We start from the raw sequence: 21,495 nt of genomic DNA on the forward strand, positions 1-21,495 counted from the left end.
TTTACAACTAACAAACAAGTGTGCACACCTCACAAACATCCTACCAAAGAAGCCAAGGACATCGCACCCTAAAATCACACTGTGCTCCAGCTGTAGAAAAGCATTAGCGTGTGTGTTCATGCAGATACTTTGTTTTGTTTAACAAGTCCTGACTGTATATTTGAGTGAATGTATGATGTAACTCATACACTGCTATTTAAATCCACTATATTATTACTTCTCTGAGTATAAACCCTACATTCATCAGGTTAAACAAAACAAATGTCAACAACAACAAAAACATAAGTGTTCCCTCCATCCAGGTCAGAATTTAGGAACTGGATTTTGAGGAGAAGGAGACCAACCTGCATAGGGTACCACACTTTGTGGGGGGGTGTTACTGATACAGGGCCAGGATGACACAGCGTTGAACAGAGGAGCTTTTACAGGGTGCTTGGTCTGTACAGAAAGGAAGCTCTTCGTGTGTGGCTTTGGAAATGTTTTCATAACAAAGTCCTCCACCAGAGATAATTGTCACTCTATTTGAAGGCTTTCCAAACCCAATGTTTAACAGCTTCCTGGACTTGAAACTATCCCCCTTGGCAAGAACAACAGTGCCGGTCCAAAATAAACAGCAATGAAAAACAGAAAAAGGCACACAGGACTCATTTAGGTTTAAAAGTGATAAGGACTTAACTTCGTAAAGCTACCATTTCCGTGGAAGGGGGGGAAGATGGGAATATTTGTGTAGTGTATTTATGTAGTGATGGTGTGTTTGTTTGTTGTGTTTGTTCTTCTGGGTGTGCCTCTTTGAGCAGCAAACATCCTGCAAAGAATTTCACATTTTACAACTGGTTAAGGACGCGGGATTCACACTCAGAAATAAGGCCAACTAAAAATAGTGCGAAAACCTGGCTGGCTGCAAACCACATATATAGTGTAATGTATAGCCTGGGATGAGTATTTGACAGTTTCAGGCCATTGTGACTGTGAGGAACAGCAATGCAATCTGCCAGTTGCAGCTCTCAGCAATGACACTTGCACCCTTAGCAATCTTATCACAACCTAGCATGACACACACAAAAAAATATATGTATAATATATAAAATATATATAATAATAATATATACAACCATGTACAATTCCATAGAGCCGGCATGCTTTAACGTTTAAAGAAAGGAAATGAAGCAATGTGCACGCCTGCTTGTTTATAGACTTTGAAATTACATCTGGTTAAGTAGAAAACAAATGCATTGTAAAAAATGTTGTTTTTTTTGCTGTATGTTATATTTTTACCACCAAATGATTGGGGGTTTCAGTACATTGCATGCAGATAATGAGACAGTACTGCTTAGATCGAACTCTTGAGGTTTAAACGCATAACAACGATTCTTTGTCTAGTGTTGTGTACAACAACAGGGAGACGACACCATGCAACAAAATGGGAAAACTGGCAGTATGACCACAAGAGACCTGAGCTCCGATCATTTAGCAGACCTCAGCACTTCATTCAGCAGGAACTACCCTTTCCCACGGCAGGCGGTAAAATTAGAAGCAATTAATAAATTCTGCGGTTGCTGAAATTCTGCTGTTTTCATTTCAAATCGCAGGGGCTTCAGAAGGAGCTGCTGCACTTGGGTTTCTGACTCGGACTTAACTGGACCTGACAGTTTCTGCTGCTCTTTTTCTCCACATAATATATTTTGTGTTTTTAAATGCTTTTGCAACGGCAAGAGCCACAGATTGAAATGGATGTCTAGCGGTCTCCTGTGCTTCCTATTTCATATTAAGTTTGTACTGAATCCCACTGGGACAAAAACCACCGATTACAGCTCTGCTCCCCAAAGTCACCTGGGATTTCAGACAGTTCCTTTCAACGGCTATTTCAGAAAACGTGAGCCTAGCCCCTCAGCCAGACCCCGGGCAAACCACGAATGTTGTTATCAGAGATTAGGACACAGGAAGGTCAGGGATTGCCGTTGCCTGGGTTCCAGCACAACATAATTACCTAAATGTACAGTAATTGTGCAGTGTTTGTTTAGGCAAATTTGTGTTGAAAGTACAGCAGCGCCTTCTTGTCTGTTGGAAACGTCAGTTCTTGTGCATGTTATAGGAAACTGCGTCACATTCATCTCTGACGCATCGTCTCTCAGCTTTCCATTAATTAGTAAAGATGCATTTGAATCTTTGTACAGCTTTTTTTAGTTATGTTATTTAACAGGAGGGATGTAATGCTGAACGTAAAGCAGACTGAGATGTAGCTGACATCAATGTCAACCAAGGGACAGTAATAATCACACGGCTAAATCTTACGCACACATCCTTCATCTTGTGTTTGTGTTTTGCATGTTTTGCCATTGGATGCTTCGTTGAATAAAATAAATATATAAATAACGTAAGAACTAATACTATCACTGGAAGAAAAAAAACTGATTGAGATTTTCTACCGTCTGCCCTTCTCCTTCCTTGATTTAATATTCGTTTTTTTATTTTTTTTGTGAGAAATGTAATTTCTTTAAAAGTCACACTGTGCCAGAATGTTAACTCGGTGCTATTCTTGGCTCTCTCCCACTGTTTTCTTGATTAAAATATGCTAGTGCGCTGCACACGTCAGCGAGACTGCAATTCTTGACTCAAGCTTGGCGAAGCTGGCAGTGAGTGCTGTCAATCACACCGAGGTCGGCTCCAAGCGAACGACCCGAGCGAACGCATGTAAGAAGATTAAACGTGTGGGAAAAAAGAAAAATACATGTAAAGAAATAAAAGAAAGAAGAAAATGGGGGAGGAAATGTATGAAGAAGCCATGAAGACATTTAAACAGGAATGAATCTGAGACGCATTGAATTTAGTACAACATTACATCAATACAAGTCATGATGTTAAATATGCATTATTATTATTATTATTATTATTATTATTATTATTATTATTATTATTGGTATTTAACAAACTCAGCAGTGAAAGGATGCCTGGTTTTGATTGTTTAATTATTAATACAGTGCACAATAGATGAAAAAAAAAGAAAAAAATAGTGAGCCTGATTGTTTAAACTAATTATACTGTCTAACCTCTCCCTCCTGCATGTTCCTAGTGTACATGGCTGGCAGATCTAGATCACAAAAACACCCCCACACACATTGTGCACAGGCTGTCAGTTAGATGATGATATATGTGTATCAAGGCAAGCTGATATCCAACTCACTTGAGTTTTTGTACATCAGCCAACCAGTGATGTCATTGCTGGGTGCCTTACACGCTTCAAGAGATACCTGCTATCAATATTTTTTTAATATAATTTTTTTTTCATTTCCTGCAATAGGCATGGCGTCCCTCTACTGGGAATAATTATCCACAGAGCGATGACATCACAGGTGGTTTGCTGATGCTGCAGTTCCACCAGCTGGACTAATGGAGTGTCACTTCTATCGCCGGCTCCCTGCTTTCTCGTGCTTCTTCTGACGGCCCACCTCCCCAAGCCATGCAGAAATCTATCGCATTGGCCCAAAAACAGGCTGTGAGCTTCTGCTGCACCTGGGGGGGTCAGCAATCCAGTTCAGTTTTCTCTGCTGTCTCTTTGAGATCCTCGGCCACACATTCCACAGATTGCAGGTTTGGTGTTCGAAGCATTTCGTACTGTAAAATTATGTTTTTAAATTATCTTGGTTAGATGTATTATCTTATTTTAAATAATTGGGTAAGTTATTCAAATTTGTTTTGAACTTGTCAGGAACACAAACCCTGCCAGCAGAAATCTAGTTTTGAGACTAAGTAAGATTATTTTGCCTGAATTAAATGAAAACAAAAGGAAGTTTAAGGTGCTGAGTATTTTGCATAACAGGACTTTTCTTTTAATACAGAATTAAGAAAATAATATAGTTATTGTATCCCAGAAATTTCCTCTTAAATAATGCTGGAATCTATTAACTTTCTGTCCCAAGTTTTATTTTTTCCACATGCTGATTTGTGGTGTGTAAAAGTCCTTCCCCCGCCTAGAAATAAATAAATAAATAAATAAATAAACAAGGCAATCAGTTGTTCAGTTTAAGGACTCAGCCATCTGCCATCACTACACTAATGTGCCTTCAGCCTTCATTATCCTTTGCCATGAAAACAGGCCGCACTGAAACTGGTTGTTACGTAACTTGTCTATTCCCTAATTTTAAAACAGCTGATTTGAGCTTGAATGTGTGTTAATGGAGCAGTCAGCAGTTTGGCACAACGCCTGCCTCAGTCTTGATCTCGCTGGAGTTTTTGGGCCTGGGGCCATACAGACTCCCACATGTCCCCACCAACCTGATCAAACACACTAAGCGTTTTAAACTTGGAAGAACCAGTGAAGAAAAACACTGAGTGCCGCTCAGTGTCTGTACCAAACACCCCAGTGAACTCAGGTATTCAGTGCTTGGGAAAGACTGATCTAGGAGGAAATTATATTTTGGAGAACTGGTCATATTGGGAAAACAAGGTGCCTGCGGAAGCTTCCAACAGCAGAGGGCGCTGCTCTTCAGCGCTGATGACTGCAGCGTTTTACGGTCAAAGAGCTGCAATTCAAGTGCAGTGTCAGTCACAGCTCCAGCCTGGCTCTATTGCCCCTCAACAAGGCCGAGCCTCTCCAGCAGAAAGACAGAAGGCATCTGTTGGGGCACCTCCAATACGCTGGCAATACGCTGCCCACAATTCCCACTGGATGGTTTCAAACTCTGGAAGCCACCTTGCAGGGTGCAGATGCTTTTCCAATGGCAGCTTTTCAGTTTCTACAACTGGAAATCAGCACAAAACTAAACCTGCTTCTTAAGGAGAAGAAATAATCAGACCTTTTAAAGCCAGAGAGAAACAAATATCACGTGTGAGTTTTCCGTCATCATTTATCTCAACAGATACTCCACAATATGTTTAAAATATATTTTTATTTTTAAAGAAAACCCAGAGTCTCTACATTTTCTGGCCAACAAAATGACCTTAATTCAGACACCGTACAAACATGCCTGCGAGCTGGAATGTGCTTCTCCCAGGATAGTTAATTACTCTAAACAAGAGTCTCCATTATTGTCTTACTGAACCAGTAAAGTCATATGGCTGTGTGCGCGAGGGTGGAAAGAGTGCAGGATGAAAGACAAAGCATACAACATATCCTCTAATCTTATGCTTTCTTTCCTTTTTTTTTAGGCGACAGTTCTGCCTGTTTAATTACCCAAGACTTCTCAGAGCACGGGTGCAAAACACCATCACTGCTGGCAGCAGTGTGAAACCAGGTAACTCAAAGTCACTTCTGCCCGTTCCAACAGACTAGTGCAGCTAGGTCTCGACTGGGTGGCACAGGTGGATACACTACAAGGTGCATCTTTTCAGTTATTTAATTAAGGATGGTCAGTACCATAGTATCATACAATGTATTTCTTTTCTAAAATCTTTTTCTTCAACTTGGCATCCACAGGAGAACAAAGCTACCCCAGTCAACTGTCAGACTGTATTTGAATTAACACCCCTCGAGCTCAGCATCCCACAATATCAATCATGATGCGATGAATCTTCAAAGCTGCCTGCATCAAAAAACTTGAGACAGCCGTGTTGTTTGCAATGCGCTCCTGGCTTTGGCAAATAGATCAGTGCCGAGTTGATGGAGTGCAGGGCATTTGCTCCTGCAGTGACAGAACGGGCAAGGCTGGTGTTCTGGGAACAAAATCTCAGGGCAATGCTACATAGAACTGCAATTATTAAGAGTAAAATACAGCTGCTTCCTTGTGTAACGGCATATTGACTTCATGATATGTCAGGTCCTTTTGTGCAAAATTCTTTTAAACTCAAGTGCCACTTGAGGGGAAAACTCAGTTATTTTATGCAACTGGACCCACAGGTTGTCAGTATCCGAGCCTAAAAGCAGACAGTTTCTACAGTGAGACTGTATACTCACTAACTCACCTCACAATGGAAGGAATTTTAATCCTGCTCTGTGCGCTAGGCCCGATCCTCTATTGTGTCACATAGAAAACATGCATTCTTCTGCTTGATGGCCCGTGCAGTGCAGTCAGCTTGCATTTCAAACACGCAGGGACCAACACACAGACAGGCAGGCCGACAGACAGATGGAAAGTGTGATGAATAGAGAGACAAGTGGACAGGCAGGCAGACAGACGGACGGACAGGAGGAAAAACATTCAAAGCCCAATTCCTACTGCCAATCACCCAACCAGCACTCCCACTGTGACAGCAGGGCCCTACCTGGTAAGGGTAGAGGGTGACTCCGTTGGCACGGGACATGGACCAGGTGCCCTCCAGGTACTGGTGCGCCTGAATGGCCACTGAACTCAGGATGTTGCCGTTGCTGGGGCTGGTGGGCAGCTGCGTGCCTGGCTTCACGGCGAGTCCCGGGCTGCCGTTCTTCTTCTCCTGCTGCCCGTTGCCCACACCCAGGCTGTTGGGCTTGTTGCTGGAGTGCTTGCCCGCAGGCAGGAAACCGCTGGGGTAGCCGGGGGCTGTGTAGCCGGCAGGGAGGAAGGGCCAGTCCCGGGGGCCCTGCAGGCCGCTGATGTTGCGAGAGCCCACCAGCGTGGGGATGTTGGAGAGTGGGGGGGAGCCGGGTGACGTGTCGTACTGCTCCAGTGTGGCGGCCTGCTCCAGCGTCAGCACCATCTGAATGGCTTCCTGCTTCAGCTGGTTGAGGTGGGTGGCGCAGATGTCGCAGCGATTGTCCTTTTCGTTCCAGGCCTTGCGGGTCGTGTTGGGGACTTGGAGTTTGTCATGGATCAGGGCCGAGAACGACGGGTCCTGCAGAGGAGATGGGAGGAAAATGTTATGTTGATATTATTAAGATTGCTCAGTTATTCCGCTGTGGATGCAATGGTGTTGTAAATATGTTTATGTAATAAATCATAACCTCACCACCTGCACATGAATCATACAAATACAGACAAACAAAAAACAACAGAACTGTAAAATATTAGAAGCCGCCATCAAGTGTTGGAATCATTTTTGGTTTTTTTCTTCAGTTCTGATTTTGCGGATCTGATCTCTGCCTCAGGCTGTTGTCTTTCTGTTAAATATTCCAGCAGTCAATAAATGTTTTTTTTATTTAAGCTGAATAGACAGAAAGCTCAGATTCTTTAACAATGCCACAGTCGAGTCATCTCAGTATTTACTGCCTCACAGACATGCAAGAATAACAATACAACATAATTAAATTAAAATAAATCAAATTCAGAAACGACGAAGAAAATCGATATCTGTCTGTTTTTCACAACGTTTCATTGTGTGTTGCATTTCAATTGGCAAAAAATGTCCTGTTTCTGTCTTTGGTCTTGACTGGATCAGAGTATGCGTGGAGCCTACAGTAACCATTAGGAATGCAGAGAGGGATGAGCAAATATCTACTGGTGTTCATTATAATCATCTTTATAAAGCACTCAACTATTTTGTTTTCTCTGCTATTATTATTATTATTTTTTTAATGAACGAGCACCATGGTTTACCATCCCGAATTGATCACTGCAGTTTCCTCTCAGTCTTACTCTCACTTGCATCTGAGGGGACTGAGCTAGTTTCAAAATCCTCTCAGACCAAACTGCCTGCCTTCTGAGCAAACAGGTGAACTCAGGAGAGACGCCTCTCATTCCTAGCTCTTCCCTTTAGAGACGTATGCACTGTCCGATGCAGATGACTGACGACAATGACAATTGTCTCATCTGGCCCAACTTGAAGACCGTGCTTTTGGTCAGTTGATTAGATTAGACACACTTTTCTTCTGACGGCAGAAGTCAGAAACAATGCCCTAGCCAATGTTATATCAACTGTAATAAACCAATTCAATGTATCAATGTATCAGCACTAGAAATGTGTCCCAAATCTAGAAGCAGTAAGAGCAGGATGTAACATGGCTGTGCAGCGATGTTTGGCATTTCCAAAGACCTGCTTCAGAAATCCCTGTGGTGTTTATCAGAGCGGCGAGGGCTCTGTGTTCAAACGCTCTGCGCAGCTGGCTCCGCAGAAACAAGAGGATGCCACACGATTAACAACAACCTGTGCAAAAGTAACCTGGGGGGAGAGCAGATGCTCTGGTTTGTTTTGGGAAAGTCAAGGGAAAAGCATTTTAATGCCCCAGACAGTTTTGGGAATGCAGGGCTCTGGAGACGACCCCTCTGACTCGAGAGAGGTAGAGATGACCAAGCTTCACCTTATGACTTCAGAAAAACAAGAAAAGCTAAAGGCTGTCTTATTTTCACCAGACGGCAGCTCCTGTTTTTCATTAAAGGAGTCACCTCTTTTGACTGAACTGTGCTTAAATTCTCTCCATTTGAGCATTTGACACAAAATTATCAGGACATTCAAAGGTCAAAAGTTATGAACCATTATGAAAAGCAAGTACCTAAGCTTACATTTAATGTAGCTTTTGTTTTTCTCCACACACACACATAATTATATATAATGTCTTTTAAATTCTTAAAAATAATAGTAAAATTCAGTAATAAGAATATATTGGCATGTAGTGTTTTATTAAATGAAGATATCTGCAGCATTCCTTGCTCTTGAAATTATCATCATTACCGAGATGCCGAGCCATTATATTTAGAAAATGCAAATGCTGCCTTGCGAGAGAACAGATTTGAAGCCCGGCAGGGAGCGGGTTTTTACCTCGCTGTCAAGAAGTCACAGCCTTCAGCTAAAGCTCTGATCCGCTGAACACAGTGGGGTAAAAACAAATCAGTCGAATGAGAGTGCAACACACCGCATGCACCTCCTGTGCAGCACTGCAGAGAGCAGCAGCTCCAAAATGGAGACCCGCTTGAGGAGCTCAGAGCACAAGGTGTTCCTGCTTTCACTGCCGACATGAGGGCAACGCCCCCTGTTCTCAGTGCTTTTGTTGAAATCTTTCATCAGGGCTTAAACTGAATTGGAGTTTCAGGCCTAGATTTATTTATTATCCTCTTGTAAGAGCACTGCCTTTCATTCCATCATTCGTGAATAATGCCACCCATAATTTGGAAATACTTCTCTGACACGATGTTAAAGAAAAAAAATGCTTTGAAGTTGGACATCATATAAAGATGCCAATCAAACAATTCACTTCCTGCCTGGTGAAAGATGTGGCGAGGGCACAGGGGCATGAGGGCATAGACTTCTCCCACTGCAAGAGCGATGCACAATACTGTGACTTTACCACTACGAATCATTCGGGTGATCAGAGAGACGCTGTACTGCATGTGGCAAAACACTGTCTGCTGTAGCTGGTCCAGAATGCCCGGCTGAAGGCTTGCGGTCAGAGATCGGTATTGTGTTTCAATTACAGCCACAGAACTGATGCTGGGCGGCACTGACGTGTCCAGTTGGTATGTGTAATTACACAAAGGGAGGCTGTGATGCCAAACCCGAGCTTCCCTTGCGTGATGCTTTTTTCCCGCCCTAGGGGCACCAGCGCAGGGCAGTAATCCAGGTATTTAAGGTTTTTTTTCCCCAGTGCAAATTGGGACTCATTCTAATTAAAACCACACAGTTCTGCCGTCATCGTAAATCTCAATTTTCTTTTTAATGCAGGAAGGAGTTTATTACTTTGTGTTGTTTGTTTGATCTTTTCCATTCTACTACATATGATCACTCAAACAACAATAATTAAAAATGTCCAAGACCTCTACTTCACCCTGTCTCTGATAATCACAGAACTGGTGTATTGTAACAGGACTAGCTGCACAAATGCCTGCTAGTCTGCCTGGGGGAAAATATACAAAGCTGATATATAGTCAATAATACATGTATTCTTTAGAACAAAAGGATCAGAGTTGACAATTGCCAGAGCTTTGTAAACCTGGGGACCCACCAGCTGATGTAGAATAAAAAAAATTAAACATAAATGCATGTTTTATGTCTATTTATTTTCTAGAAGGGAAAGGGTTAACACCTAGCAACAGACACTTTTTAAACACACTCCAATGCTATCAGTCTTCAGGCTTAAAGAGGGTTGACCACTTCTGAAGTCAGCGTATCAAGGAAACTGTGAGCGACGGCAATTCCAGATGTCATATATCTGTGGACCAGGGACTATATCATGGCACTGCTCTTTTTAACGATCCCCGAATCTGAAGAAACATCTGATGTGTTTGACCTGTGTGGTGTGCAAATGCCAGAACTGCTCTGGCGCAGAGAGAGATAGTGGAGGAGGCGATGAACATACATTGCTGCCAGTAACCTAATCCCGCACTGAGCCCAGAGCCGTCTACAGTCCAAAAGGATTTGTTTCTTGCTCTAGCTTAAGTGCTGCTTGGAGCCACTATCTCCTCTCGTCTCGCATGCGTTCGTGGACATCGGCTTCGACAACGTATGGTACAAGGACATCTGCTTTGTGTTTTTCACACCGTGCACAATTAACGTCATCATTTATCAGCACTAACAATCTAGGCGGGTGAAAACCACTTCTCCGCAGGCCCTTGGGCATCGCCATCGCTGCCTAGATGCCACATCCCCGGGGATTTCTCACACCTTCTAGAGAAACATGAAGAGTGATGGCCGCAAACAATTCCTAGACTGAAGACAAGGCTTCAGAACTGAACCTTCACAGCCCACAGTAGAGGGCAGTAGTTGGATTAGCCATCAGGTGTCAGCACTTATCAACAGGAGGGGCGTGGGTTCAAATCCTGAGAGGCAGGGGGGACACTGCTGTTGCACCCTTGGACAAAGAGTCTCTGCCCACATTGCTCAATAAGAACCCAGCTGTATAAATGGGTGTCCATGTAAGTCTCATCACAGCCTCAGACAAATATATAAATATGTATTTTTTTTTAAAAGCCCCCAAAAGGTAGACCATGTCTTGACTGAATTTGTTTGCTTCTCTACTCTCACAGGCACAGGAGAGGCAGCCATGTTTATGCAGCATGTTGATTTTTCAAGATCACTACTTCACACCGGCTTATGCTTGAACCCGGTCATAGCCCAAATTCAAACATGCGCGTCTGCTCGGCTGTGAGGAGCAGGAGCCGCAAAGATCTCGTTAACAGAGAAGGCTTACAGACGACACCCTCAGAAATGTAATCAGAACGAAATAAGACACCTTCTGGAGAGAGAGAGGACGGGGGGATAGAGAGAGAAAAAGGGAAGAATAAAGTGGATGGATTGTCCTTGACAGAAAAAAATAACAGATCTGTATGCAAGTAGAGAGGAAGATGGGGGGGGGGTGTTTGCAATCAGCAGTGTAATTAATCCATCATCCTTAATTAGCAATGAATTCGCTATGAAAAGCAATATGGTAATGAGAACAAAATCAGCACTTGCACAACAAGGCCGCTGCTGGCGCTGAGCAGGGAGAAAGTTCCCCAGCTTGGTTAAACCAAACAGTGAGATACCATCTGAAGGGGACCTGATGTATTCCTACATCGGCTCTCAGTGAAACTCGGCAATATAAATATTTATAAAACAAAGGAAGCACGCTTCTGGCTTCTCCGGGGACCAGTCATAACACAGTCCGTGGTTAGGTGGCCTGGCATACGTTTGGATGGTGCTTGGATCTCCGGCAGGTTTTGAAAAATGAGCAGCAGTCATTTCCTTATTGATAGGAAGGAGCCCCTTAGGGTATACGGAGAGGCAGTTGCTAAATTGCCAAGCTGGATCATGGTTAACGTTTTGTTTATTTTAGTTGTACCATTTATTTCCGGAGGCTTCATTAATAACATAAACAGTGGCGAATGGCAGCCATCGAAGTGTGTTCAGAATCTCAGAGGTGTCCATGCTGTCCATCCAGTCGACTGGCTCCTGAAGCAATCCGACCGAAATGGCGGTAGTGCCGCAAATCAGCCGGGATATGCTTTTCAAGTCTCATCCCTCCCTTCCTTTACTCTTGACGTTTCATGACAGGTTTTCATTTTTTAAAAGGGAACATTGAAACAAGACTTTAGACGGAAAGAACAAGTGAGGTTTTCTGTCCTGCAGCCAGCTGTCAGTTTTAGATATGATTTTGGCACTGTACTGATTTGTTTCTGAGGGTTACGTCACTTGTAACATGCTCGTATACCATATGAGCCCCGTTACACTAGCAGACTTTTAAAGGGGGCACCGGGAGCCATCGGGAGAACATCTATTTTCCACTCCTTTTCTGTGTGCATGGCTTTAGACAAGAGTCTAGCTGGTCCGCACATCTTCTCTGATTGCTGTCAGGTTGTTGATTTTAGACAAAGCTCCATGGCTGTGGACGCCAGTCTGGTAGCCTTTGTTTGACTGTGAAGGATCGCTTGTTATGCATCTAAATTAAGCTCTGTGTCTCAGTTTACACAACCTAAGACAGCTTAACGTTAATGCCTGTGTCTAACTTGTGGCACATTGACCTGCATCACAAAGATCAACCTCATTTCTTTAAGTGAGCTGAACAGACAAGATCTTTTTAGAAGAAGCCCATATACATCAAGACAAACACATTTTACTGGCAGTATTAAAAGCCTTAAAGTGCAGGTTTATGAATAATGGTGACACATCGTTTAGCTGCCTGAGCATGAAGATATCCAGATGTCCACTCAACAAGAAATTCATGTGCCCTCAATGTTAATTCAGGTCATAAATTCACTTCTGTACATACATGAAGACGTCAGTGTCACTGTGGTTGAAGATGCACAGGTAAAGTACTCATGATAATAAACTAGTTATTGCGTGCACTGTGGTCTACAATTAGTCAGTTTAACTCTGTTTCAGTTGGCACCCTTGACACTAGGAGAAGGAGGAGAATAAGGAGGAAGATACTGTGTCTTTAAGGTCAAGAAAAGTAAGAAGCTGCATTCCTACATCTGCTGAGAGGAGGCCGCAGATCAGTACCGACTCAATTTAGACTCCGCTACTGAAGCCAAGCCTCACCGGACCGTTCGGCTGCACTGCCACCATCAGGGCTCGGCATCCTGTCCTTAGAAAGGGTTCTTGTCCAGTCACTGTGCAGTCTGACCTTGAGGCAAAATAACTGAAAAACACTATGACCGCCAAGCAGCCACAGTATCCAGCTATTGAAGAACTGTAATCAAAGTCTGCTGGTATTAAGTACTGCATGATGTCATAACATCTGCTGCTCAGTATTCAAAAACATCAGCGGCCTTCGCTGGGCCGAGCAGGAGCTGCATTAGCCCCCCGAGCCATTTGGAGCTCAGTGGTTTGCCACAGCAAAAAAGGACGACAGGTTGTGGTGACTAAATTAAGCAAGGCAGCTGCATTTCCGCCATTTACAAAACTGAAGAAAAGAAGAGGTATGATTTCCACAAATAGTCCCCGTTGGAGTCCAGTCCTGTTAGGCCTAAAACTGTCCGCAGTGAGGCACTCCAAAATGACACACAGGGGCACATAAATAACACGAGGATGAAAACCAGTGAGAGATTTACATCCCATTTCTCTTTACCTTCCATCCCCCCAGTCAGTTCAATATGATATATATAAACAAACACTGTGAAGGATAGTATGATTTGAATGCATGCTTAAAGTTTACAGAAATAGACAGAGCCAGACAGACTAAGCCATGAAGATAGAGTATCTGTTCTTACACATGTCTGGCTCACATGTCGTGTGGCTCTGACATCTCTGGTGTCACAGCTCTACAGATGGCCACAGTTCGGTTAGCATGGGGCTCCCGAGTGGCTGAGCTGGTGTAGGCATCCGCTCCTCTCAATATCATATCAAACACCTTAACTTAATTTCTTAGGATCCCCCACGTGACTTTAAAACACGTTCAGCACTTTCAGGAAGATCACGGGTCCGATAGCTCCCCGAAATATCAGCGGTGCATTAATAGTTGTGGTACGCTGGATTTTCTTTGGGACTTGTTGATGTGGTGACTCACACCTGGAATCCACCAAAACAGCACAGTCTGACTGGCCAGTGACTTCATGTTTTCCACCTCAGTACTGTGATTTTAATGGGCATTGTGATCTCACATACGCCCCATGTTTAGGCACCTGCGTTTAATAGCTTCAACTCCACCCCCAAGGGCCTTGTCTGCACTACAGCATGCAGCCCAGGCTTTACCAGCCCTATCCTCCTTACACTCACCCGTGGCGCTTTTAACGAGAATGGTCAATACCTCCTTCGGTGGCAGCACATGGAGCTTTAACAGCACCGTACTTTCGATGAGCTGACTAAGCACAAAAATTAAGGCATGGCAGAGCGATTGACTTCTTGATCCTGTTCCAGCAGAAACTTGTATGTTTTCTTTCCCGAGGTATGTTGATGTCCTGAGGCGCTACAGTGCACCACTAACTGACTTCTCACCAACGTGATTCAAAAATTGCCGTGAAGAGTCATAAAGCGCTTGTAATTAGAGAGCGGTTTTCATCCACACCTCTGTTGAAGGAATCCCGAGAGACTGCCCTGATGGACTGGCTGATCATGGGAAAGACAGCTTGTCCTTCACTGGAACCATTCCCATCCCTTCTTGCCACTCTCTTATCGCCTCTAATATAGATTTCAAGGATGACACGGACCTTCGTTGAAACACATGGATCACACATCAAAGGCTCTAGGATTGTGTTGTGATCTGACAGCCAGTCAGTTCGCGTTTAGTACATAAGAACGGTGTCTTTGGAAAACTTTTCCTTCAGAAAGTTTCCGAGTGTTTAAAAGCTGTTTTGTGGTTCTCCAGTGTCAACCCAGCCTCAACGCCACCTGAGCGCTTTGTAATTAATGCAACGTGCATTTCTTCATCTTGTTAATTACAGCTCTGACAACTCACCAGAGCTTCAGAAAGCTGTCTGCGAGGCACAACTGTAGTCAAAAACAATACCAGATAGGGATGTTAAAACACTTACAAAAAATAAAGTCCAAAGGGGTTCAGAGGCAGCTGCCTGTCCGGATTGCAGACAAGAGAGCAGAATGGATTCCTACACACACCCCTAAACCTGGAGAGCGCACCATGTCTCAATAGCTAGCACATATTTAGCACAAAATACTTGGTCCCACAGTGCACCCTACAGTAACAACTGATTAGAAAACTGGCCTAATGTGGCCCTTAGAGCAACAACTGTGCAAACGCTGACAGCCAAACTCAGCACCCCTGCAGGACAAATCCTCAGAAGGAGACTCTTTGAATTGTTTGCTGAAATAAAGTACGATTCACACATAGCAAAGCAGATTATTTTCTCGGTTTCCGAAGTTGTTCCAGTCTAGGTTCTGAACTCCCGTACCTCGGTTGGCTACATTAACAATTAATATCCTCCACAGCTGCCTTCTGCAGACCAATTAGGGGATTTTCTTATCATGGTGGTGACTGTAGGGGTCAAAGGTGAACCACCACAATGGAGCTGCTGTAGCACTTTTGAGAGTCTTTTTAACCATTAATGAAAGGTAAATATTCCATTAAAAAAATCAAGGATTAGCATGTGGTTTTTTGTTTTTGTAATTTTTATTTCTCCCATATAGGTTGTGCAGACATCCATGTGTCAGAGTTCTTACTTTGCAAAGTCCCATAAAAACTGAATTTGTTTTTGCTTGGGTGTCCTTCTCCCATGTCAGATTAAAGCACCTCCTTGGGACTTAGTGTGCATTAGGATGGTTTAATAGTTTTTCTGTGTCACTCTTTAAGGCTCTACTGGGAAGTAAAGCAGAATTACGATACAGACTGAAAAATGACAAATTAGATCACCCAACTGTTAGCATCTCAAGTGTGAAGCCACTTCGGGAGGCAGAGGTCACGAAAATAATAGCTCACGGCTTACGGAGCAGGAAAAGAGACAACAAAATACATGTACAAAAATAAAAAGAATGGAAAGAAATCAGATCCTAGCGAGCAAACCAAGATAGCAGACCCTGGCGGACTCTTCAGATGAAAGGGCTGGAGAGCCAACACTGACAGCCAGCTGCCAGTTTGATGTAAAGGGATAAACTGTGAGGCTGTCATGCTCTACCTGTCTGTGTCAGTTGAAGTCAGGCATGCAGATGCGGAGGTCTGCAAACTGTGCTGGGATTACCCAGGGATCAGGTATGCCACGATTTTCATGATCCCCTCTTACAGTTCTCCTCTCTGAAAGGCCTTTTCTGCTGTGAACCTAAGTCAGAATGCATTTTTTTTGTCTTTTTTTTTTAAGAGACCCAAAAATGCACACATAGGGAAAAAACACTCCTGTAAATCCGTAGAAGGAATTTACGGTTCTTAGTTGGAAATCAAAAACATTTTTTTTTTCCCCCTCAACAAATCCCAGACTGGGGGATGAAGGAATTGTTTTGTGACTAAAGTAAGGTTTCACTGCTACCACTCAGTGTGAGAAAAGTCTTACTGTAGACTTAGGATCCCAAAACTCAGATGTATCTGACTCAGAATGCTCTATGAAAATGATATAGTGAGGCACTGTCTCTGTGGGAATTACTTTAAGAAGGGGCTGTTACACAAAGATTGATTGATTTATTGATTGATTGATTGATTGATTGTCTGAAAATGCTAGAAATCCAGTTTCCTGGCACACAATGAGGACAATGCAAGGAGCCACAGACATAGACGCAGAAGACAAGTGAGTATTTGAGGTGGATTTTCAAATTCCCCTCATAGATCGGTTGTGCGACACTCCCAGGCAGCAGACTATGACCCCTTAAGTGCGCGTCTAATCTACTTCTCCTGCTCATAGCCAAAGAATCAAGCAAGGAAAAAGCAAATCAACGAATCGCAAGCAAACGTGTGAGGCTGTATTGTTCTCTCTGGATTACGGGCCCCCGCTTCCCTCCTGTGCAGCCACGCTTAGAGAAAATATTTGCCCAATTGCCAGGGTTTAACCAGCGAGATAAAGAGAGCACTTTGTTTAAAGAGGAGTTAAATTGCCGTGGTCTGCACAGCCTAAAGCCATGGCTTGATAAACACATTTTCAGGAGTATGAATTACAGAGTAGCGAGTCTGTCGCTTTTATTTATTTTTGTCCTTTCTGCTTTTGTTGTTTTTAATATGAGAATGAATAATTTAAAAGCGTATTCTCTTTCCTTTATGGAAATAGTAAACTATTTTTTCCTAAACTGCTTTTTCCCATCTTTCTAGGAGGAAATCAAACCAAGAGCCTCATTTTCACCTTCCAGCTTCAACCGTTAATTTGTTTCCTGGTTTGTTTTCTTCTATGAATGTTTTCCCTCAGAGAAGGAATGCAAGCCACCAAAATGTCTCCTTCACCATTTGCTTTTGTGCTTTACAGGACTAAGTGTAATTCTTTCAAAATTCAGTACATAGTCCTCCACATAATAACTCATGGAGGTCCTACTTACAGCAAGACAATACATCAATATATCAAGTAAAACACATGAAGATATAGACCTAGTACTGTAACGAGAGGAAAGGAGAACATTAAAAGTTAAGCTCCTCCCTCCTGACCATGATAAAGCACAGCCTGCACCAGGTGCTTCTAGTCCCTCCCTGCCTTCTCTCAGGTGAAAACCTGGACAGGAGTCTAGACTACTTTAAGAGCCAGACCTCCACAGCATCTAAAGCCACTACTAAACTAAAGCCACTAACTCCACAACTAGCTAGCTCTGAAGACAGACCCGTCTCTACATCAGATAGCCACGGGGTTGCAGAGGGAGTCCAGTATCAGCCAGAAAAGGGGAATTCTGCAGCTGTAAAATTTTACAACAAATGCCTTTTGATCCGGATTCCACTCCACAATACGCCTTGGGTGGAACTTGCCGAGCGCTTTGTTCACTTGACGGCTGTAATGTGTCAAAGCTTGTTGGAGCCATTGTGAAGTGTTACAGGTACACCTGCTCTGCTCTGAAGAAAAAAGAAAACGCTCAATATTTACTACTGAAAAGAACACGGCTTGACACGGATACTCCCAAAAAGAGGATGCGAAAAGACAGGTGGCTATCACATGAGTAAACCTTTGCTGTTCAGTTTCTGGGGGGTTGAAAATAAATACATTTAAAATCCTCATCTTATGACACAATTTGTTTTTAAATAAGAGAAGGCATGTATTGCTGTGGCCAGTATTGTCAAGTCTTCTACTCTGGGAGTGTGCCTTGTATACCAATTGCCGTTTTTCTGCCCAGTTCCTCAACATCTGCTGTGAGGCTTTGAGATGGACTGGTAGATCGCAATGGACAGGTTGGGGACCACTGCCTTAGAGCATATCTGGCTTTAGGATGCTGATGTGAAACACAGGGGGGAGCCATGGAGGCGTGCGTGAAGGTAAACCTTGAAGCTTCACCAAGGACTGTACTGAGCGAATCTGTTGGGGTTAATTGCTTATTTTTTGCCAGGCCCCGCAACCCCCCTTTCTAGCACTTTAAAACCAATTTTTTCTCTCAATGTTGGCAGGTATGTGTGCTACTTGTATTGACTATGTGAAAGCAGCCCATCTCGGTGACTGTAAAATATGGTTGCCACGCCCTCTTCCTCATCTGTTACCCATGAATAGGAACGCCCCGGTTCAGTAGCAACCTGCTATCAGAGCTTAGATCCACACTGCACATGGCTGAAATCACCTGGCCCTGGACACACTGAAACAGCCCCCATTGATCAGACACACAGCCACCCCCTCTTCCCCAGTTTTACTCCATCTATGCAAGATTTATTTGTTTTTTTCGGAGGCCACAGAGAAGCCATTAACAGAAACTGGGGACGCAGGTATAAATGGAACCAATCTTCTGCTGGGCTCTACACGCGAGAGAGTGAAAGAGAGAGAGGGAAAGCAGGGGGCGGGCAGAAAATGACCAAATATAACCGTGCTGCTGTTCGCAATCACAGACAGCATCCAGAAAATATTCCTGGAAGAAATGAGGAGGGCCTGCCGCGAGAACCCCTCCACGCTAATCTGAAACACCGAGGTCCCTTCAGCAGGAAATGACAACCTGGGAACAATTTTAAAATGGGCCATGTCCCCCTATTTGCTCACGGCATGCAATACAAAATAAATAAATAAATAAATAAATAGGAAGCAGAGCGAGGAGGAGAACCCGATCCCGTGGCTGGAATACAAATAAGATAAGATCAGGTCTGGCAGGACTCGGCTGTGCTGCTAGTGGAAGCGAACCTTGCTGGAGAAACGCTCCACAGCATGAGAATATTAATGTTGTTAATTCAGGGCAAACAGACACAGCCAGCTAGGATCTCAAACAACTGCCACAAGAACAGCGGTGTTCGCAGATGTCAAAAACCTTGTAGTCGTGCTCCGCAATCTCCCCCTTTACCAACCATGGCCTTATTTTTGGAAGAAAGAACAGCTGAAAAAAAGAAACAAGTAAGCTCATGATATCCAATTTAACAGGAACATGCTGTTTGCAGAGAAGAACTGAAAAGCCCCTTTTGATGACATCCAAGAGCCCATTACAGGAGCAATGTCACTCGTCCAGCATGTAATAAAACACTCTTGTTTTGCTTGTATTTTAATCCAATTTCACTTCGGCCAAGAGAGTAATAAAATCAGCATGCTGCTCATGTCAGACTCGAGGAGCTGATGTTCTAAATTAGTGTTCCTGTTGCAAACAGAGAAGGGCAAGAGACGGGAAAAAACAACCTGTCTTTATTTCAAAATCTCTGAAAAAACGCAGCCACCAATGTTCAGTGGGTTTAATGGATAATAGATTTATTTTTTTATATGCAGGAATTAATAGAAAACAGATGTGTCCTCAATAATGCCTTTCAGTGAATTCTTTGCTGCGATATTCAGAGATTCAAAGCAGCACCATTAAAGCTCCCACAGGCCATCCCCCCACCCTTCCCCGAGCCATTCCCCTTTGGTTGGGATGATGATAGCTGCTAAAACTTTGAAATACAGTCTTTTACCTTTCACACGCAAACTGGGCGGGCTTTATCTCGAATCTACCATTTTCATATAATCTCTTCACCTTCCCTGACCGCTCTGTTCTTTGATCACACAAACCTTAAACAGGCGCTTAGCGCAATATTTCGTGACATCACATCCTACGAAATGGGCCAGGAAAAGCTCGCTGGCCTAATAAATCACTCTGCATCATTAACCAGAGACGAATACATCAGGGATTTCACAGCAGAAAAGGTAGATTATTAACAGCCTCAATTCACTAATGCCATTCTTGTGTTTCGTTGCTGATGAAGTGGGGCTCTTTGTACCCCAACTACCACCACCATGAAAAAACGAAAATTGAAATTCTCAGATAGACACTTTGGAAGATTTTGAACTCTATGTCCTGTTATGTTTATTTGTTTCTTTTTTTAGGAAAATGAAAAGGGAATGTTTTAAATTGAAAAGGGAATTTTTAATTTTTTACAAAAAAGGAAATAAACAAGTGGAGATCCTTTAAACAGATGGCTGTCCCATGTGTCCTTATACAAGATTTTGAATAACAACCAAGCTTTCTTAGGATGTGAACTCAGGAATCCTGCAGAACCAGAGCTCCACTTTCAGAGTCTGTCGGCCATGCAAGGCTGCTGGCAACAAGGCAGTGGATCCAGAGGGCTGTGGGCACACATACCAGGTTAGCTGCTTTACCCAGGGAACTCCAGTTGGATAAATGGGCACACATCTTGACTTCTAGTCCCCCTTGACCACTTTCCGTGGGATTTGGTGGCTAAGCATCTGATCCTTCAACCTCTCAATCACTTGAGCAGTCAGCACCTTCAGCTTCGGCTCGCCCGTCTTTTCAGGGCTGGCCCACAGCCAGCACACGTGAGCAATTACTCTTATTTACTACCACAACAACAACCATCAGGTCAAGAGGACCAAGTGAGAGGAGATATGCAAGGGGTTCCAGTTTTCCAATTATGGCATGGCAGACAAAAATAACAATTCAGATAATGAGCGATAATGGGATCTATAATTAGGTTACAGGCAATCCAGGAAAAAGGGCGAGATAGGATCCCGAATTGGAGCGCTGCACTTAAAAGTGCACAATCGGGGTGAAGAGCTGGCAAAGAGGTGGCAGGCATGGAGACTGACAGGCTGTTGAGCAGCAGGCCGGAGCAGGGCAGCATCCAGTCTCAACAGGGCCTGATAAGCACAGTTAGACACTGCGTCTCAAAAAAGGGGTGCATGGCTGTTTGACACTTGTTTCAGGACTTTTCCTATCACGACTGTTCAGAAGAACTACTTGGTTATTATTATTGATATAATTTCCCTCAGTAAAGTGGTTCCTAGATCATTCTCAGACTGAATATAGAGATTTTAGGAGACTGAATATGGCATAAAAATGCATAAAATGTAGTGCTAAAACCTTTGCAATCTTTTTAAAACAAATCCTGTAAATATTTGTTTGGTTTTTCACAAAAGTCTTAGCAATGATACATTTCTGATGTCATTCCACTGAGACAACAAACTTTTCTGTTTAAGGGAAAGGTGGTGATAGAATAGATTTGTCAAAATGCCTCAGGCGTCTTTTTGTATGATACCTCCATTGATTTTCTATTTCATCTGCCATCCAATTCTAGCACTCTACCGGGAGGGGGTCCTACACTTCAGGTTTTCGGTCAAGCCTGACAGTCCATCACCATGGAACCGAGCGCCGCTTCCCCAGTCCCTTGCCGTGTCGCTGGCTTCAGACGCCACGCTCTCAGAGAGAGAACGATGAATCATTCATCTACTGTGGCACCCAGTCTCACACCCAGAGCTTTAAAACGGGCTATTTGTA

At 43.4% G+C, this 21,495-nt stretch overlaps 1 protein-coding gene across 2 annotated transcripts in view; it reads right to left on the reverse strand.

Moving 5' to 3' along the window:
- Positions 1-21,495, reverse strand: part of kif26ba (kinesin family member 26Ba) — a 126,305-nt gene that overhangs the window by 61,928 nt on the left and 42,882 nt on the right. For both annotated transcript variants that reach the window (XM_066697861.1, XM_066697852.1), the window contains exon 3: positions 6,199-6,744. In XM_066697861.1, coding sequence (XP_066553958.1) covers positions 6,199-6,744 — 546 coding nt within the window. The remainder of the gene's footprint in view (positions 1-6,198; positions 6,745-21,495) is intronic.

Source organism: Amia ocellicauda, chromosome 1, assembly GCF_036373705.1.
Source record: "Amia ocellicauda isolate fAmiCal2 chromosome 1, fAmiCal2.hap1, whole genome shotgun sequence".
Lineage (NCBI taxonomy): Eukaryota > Metazoa > Chordata > Actinopteri > Amiiformes > Amiidae > Amia > Amia ocellicauda.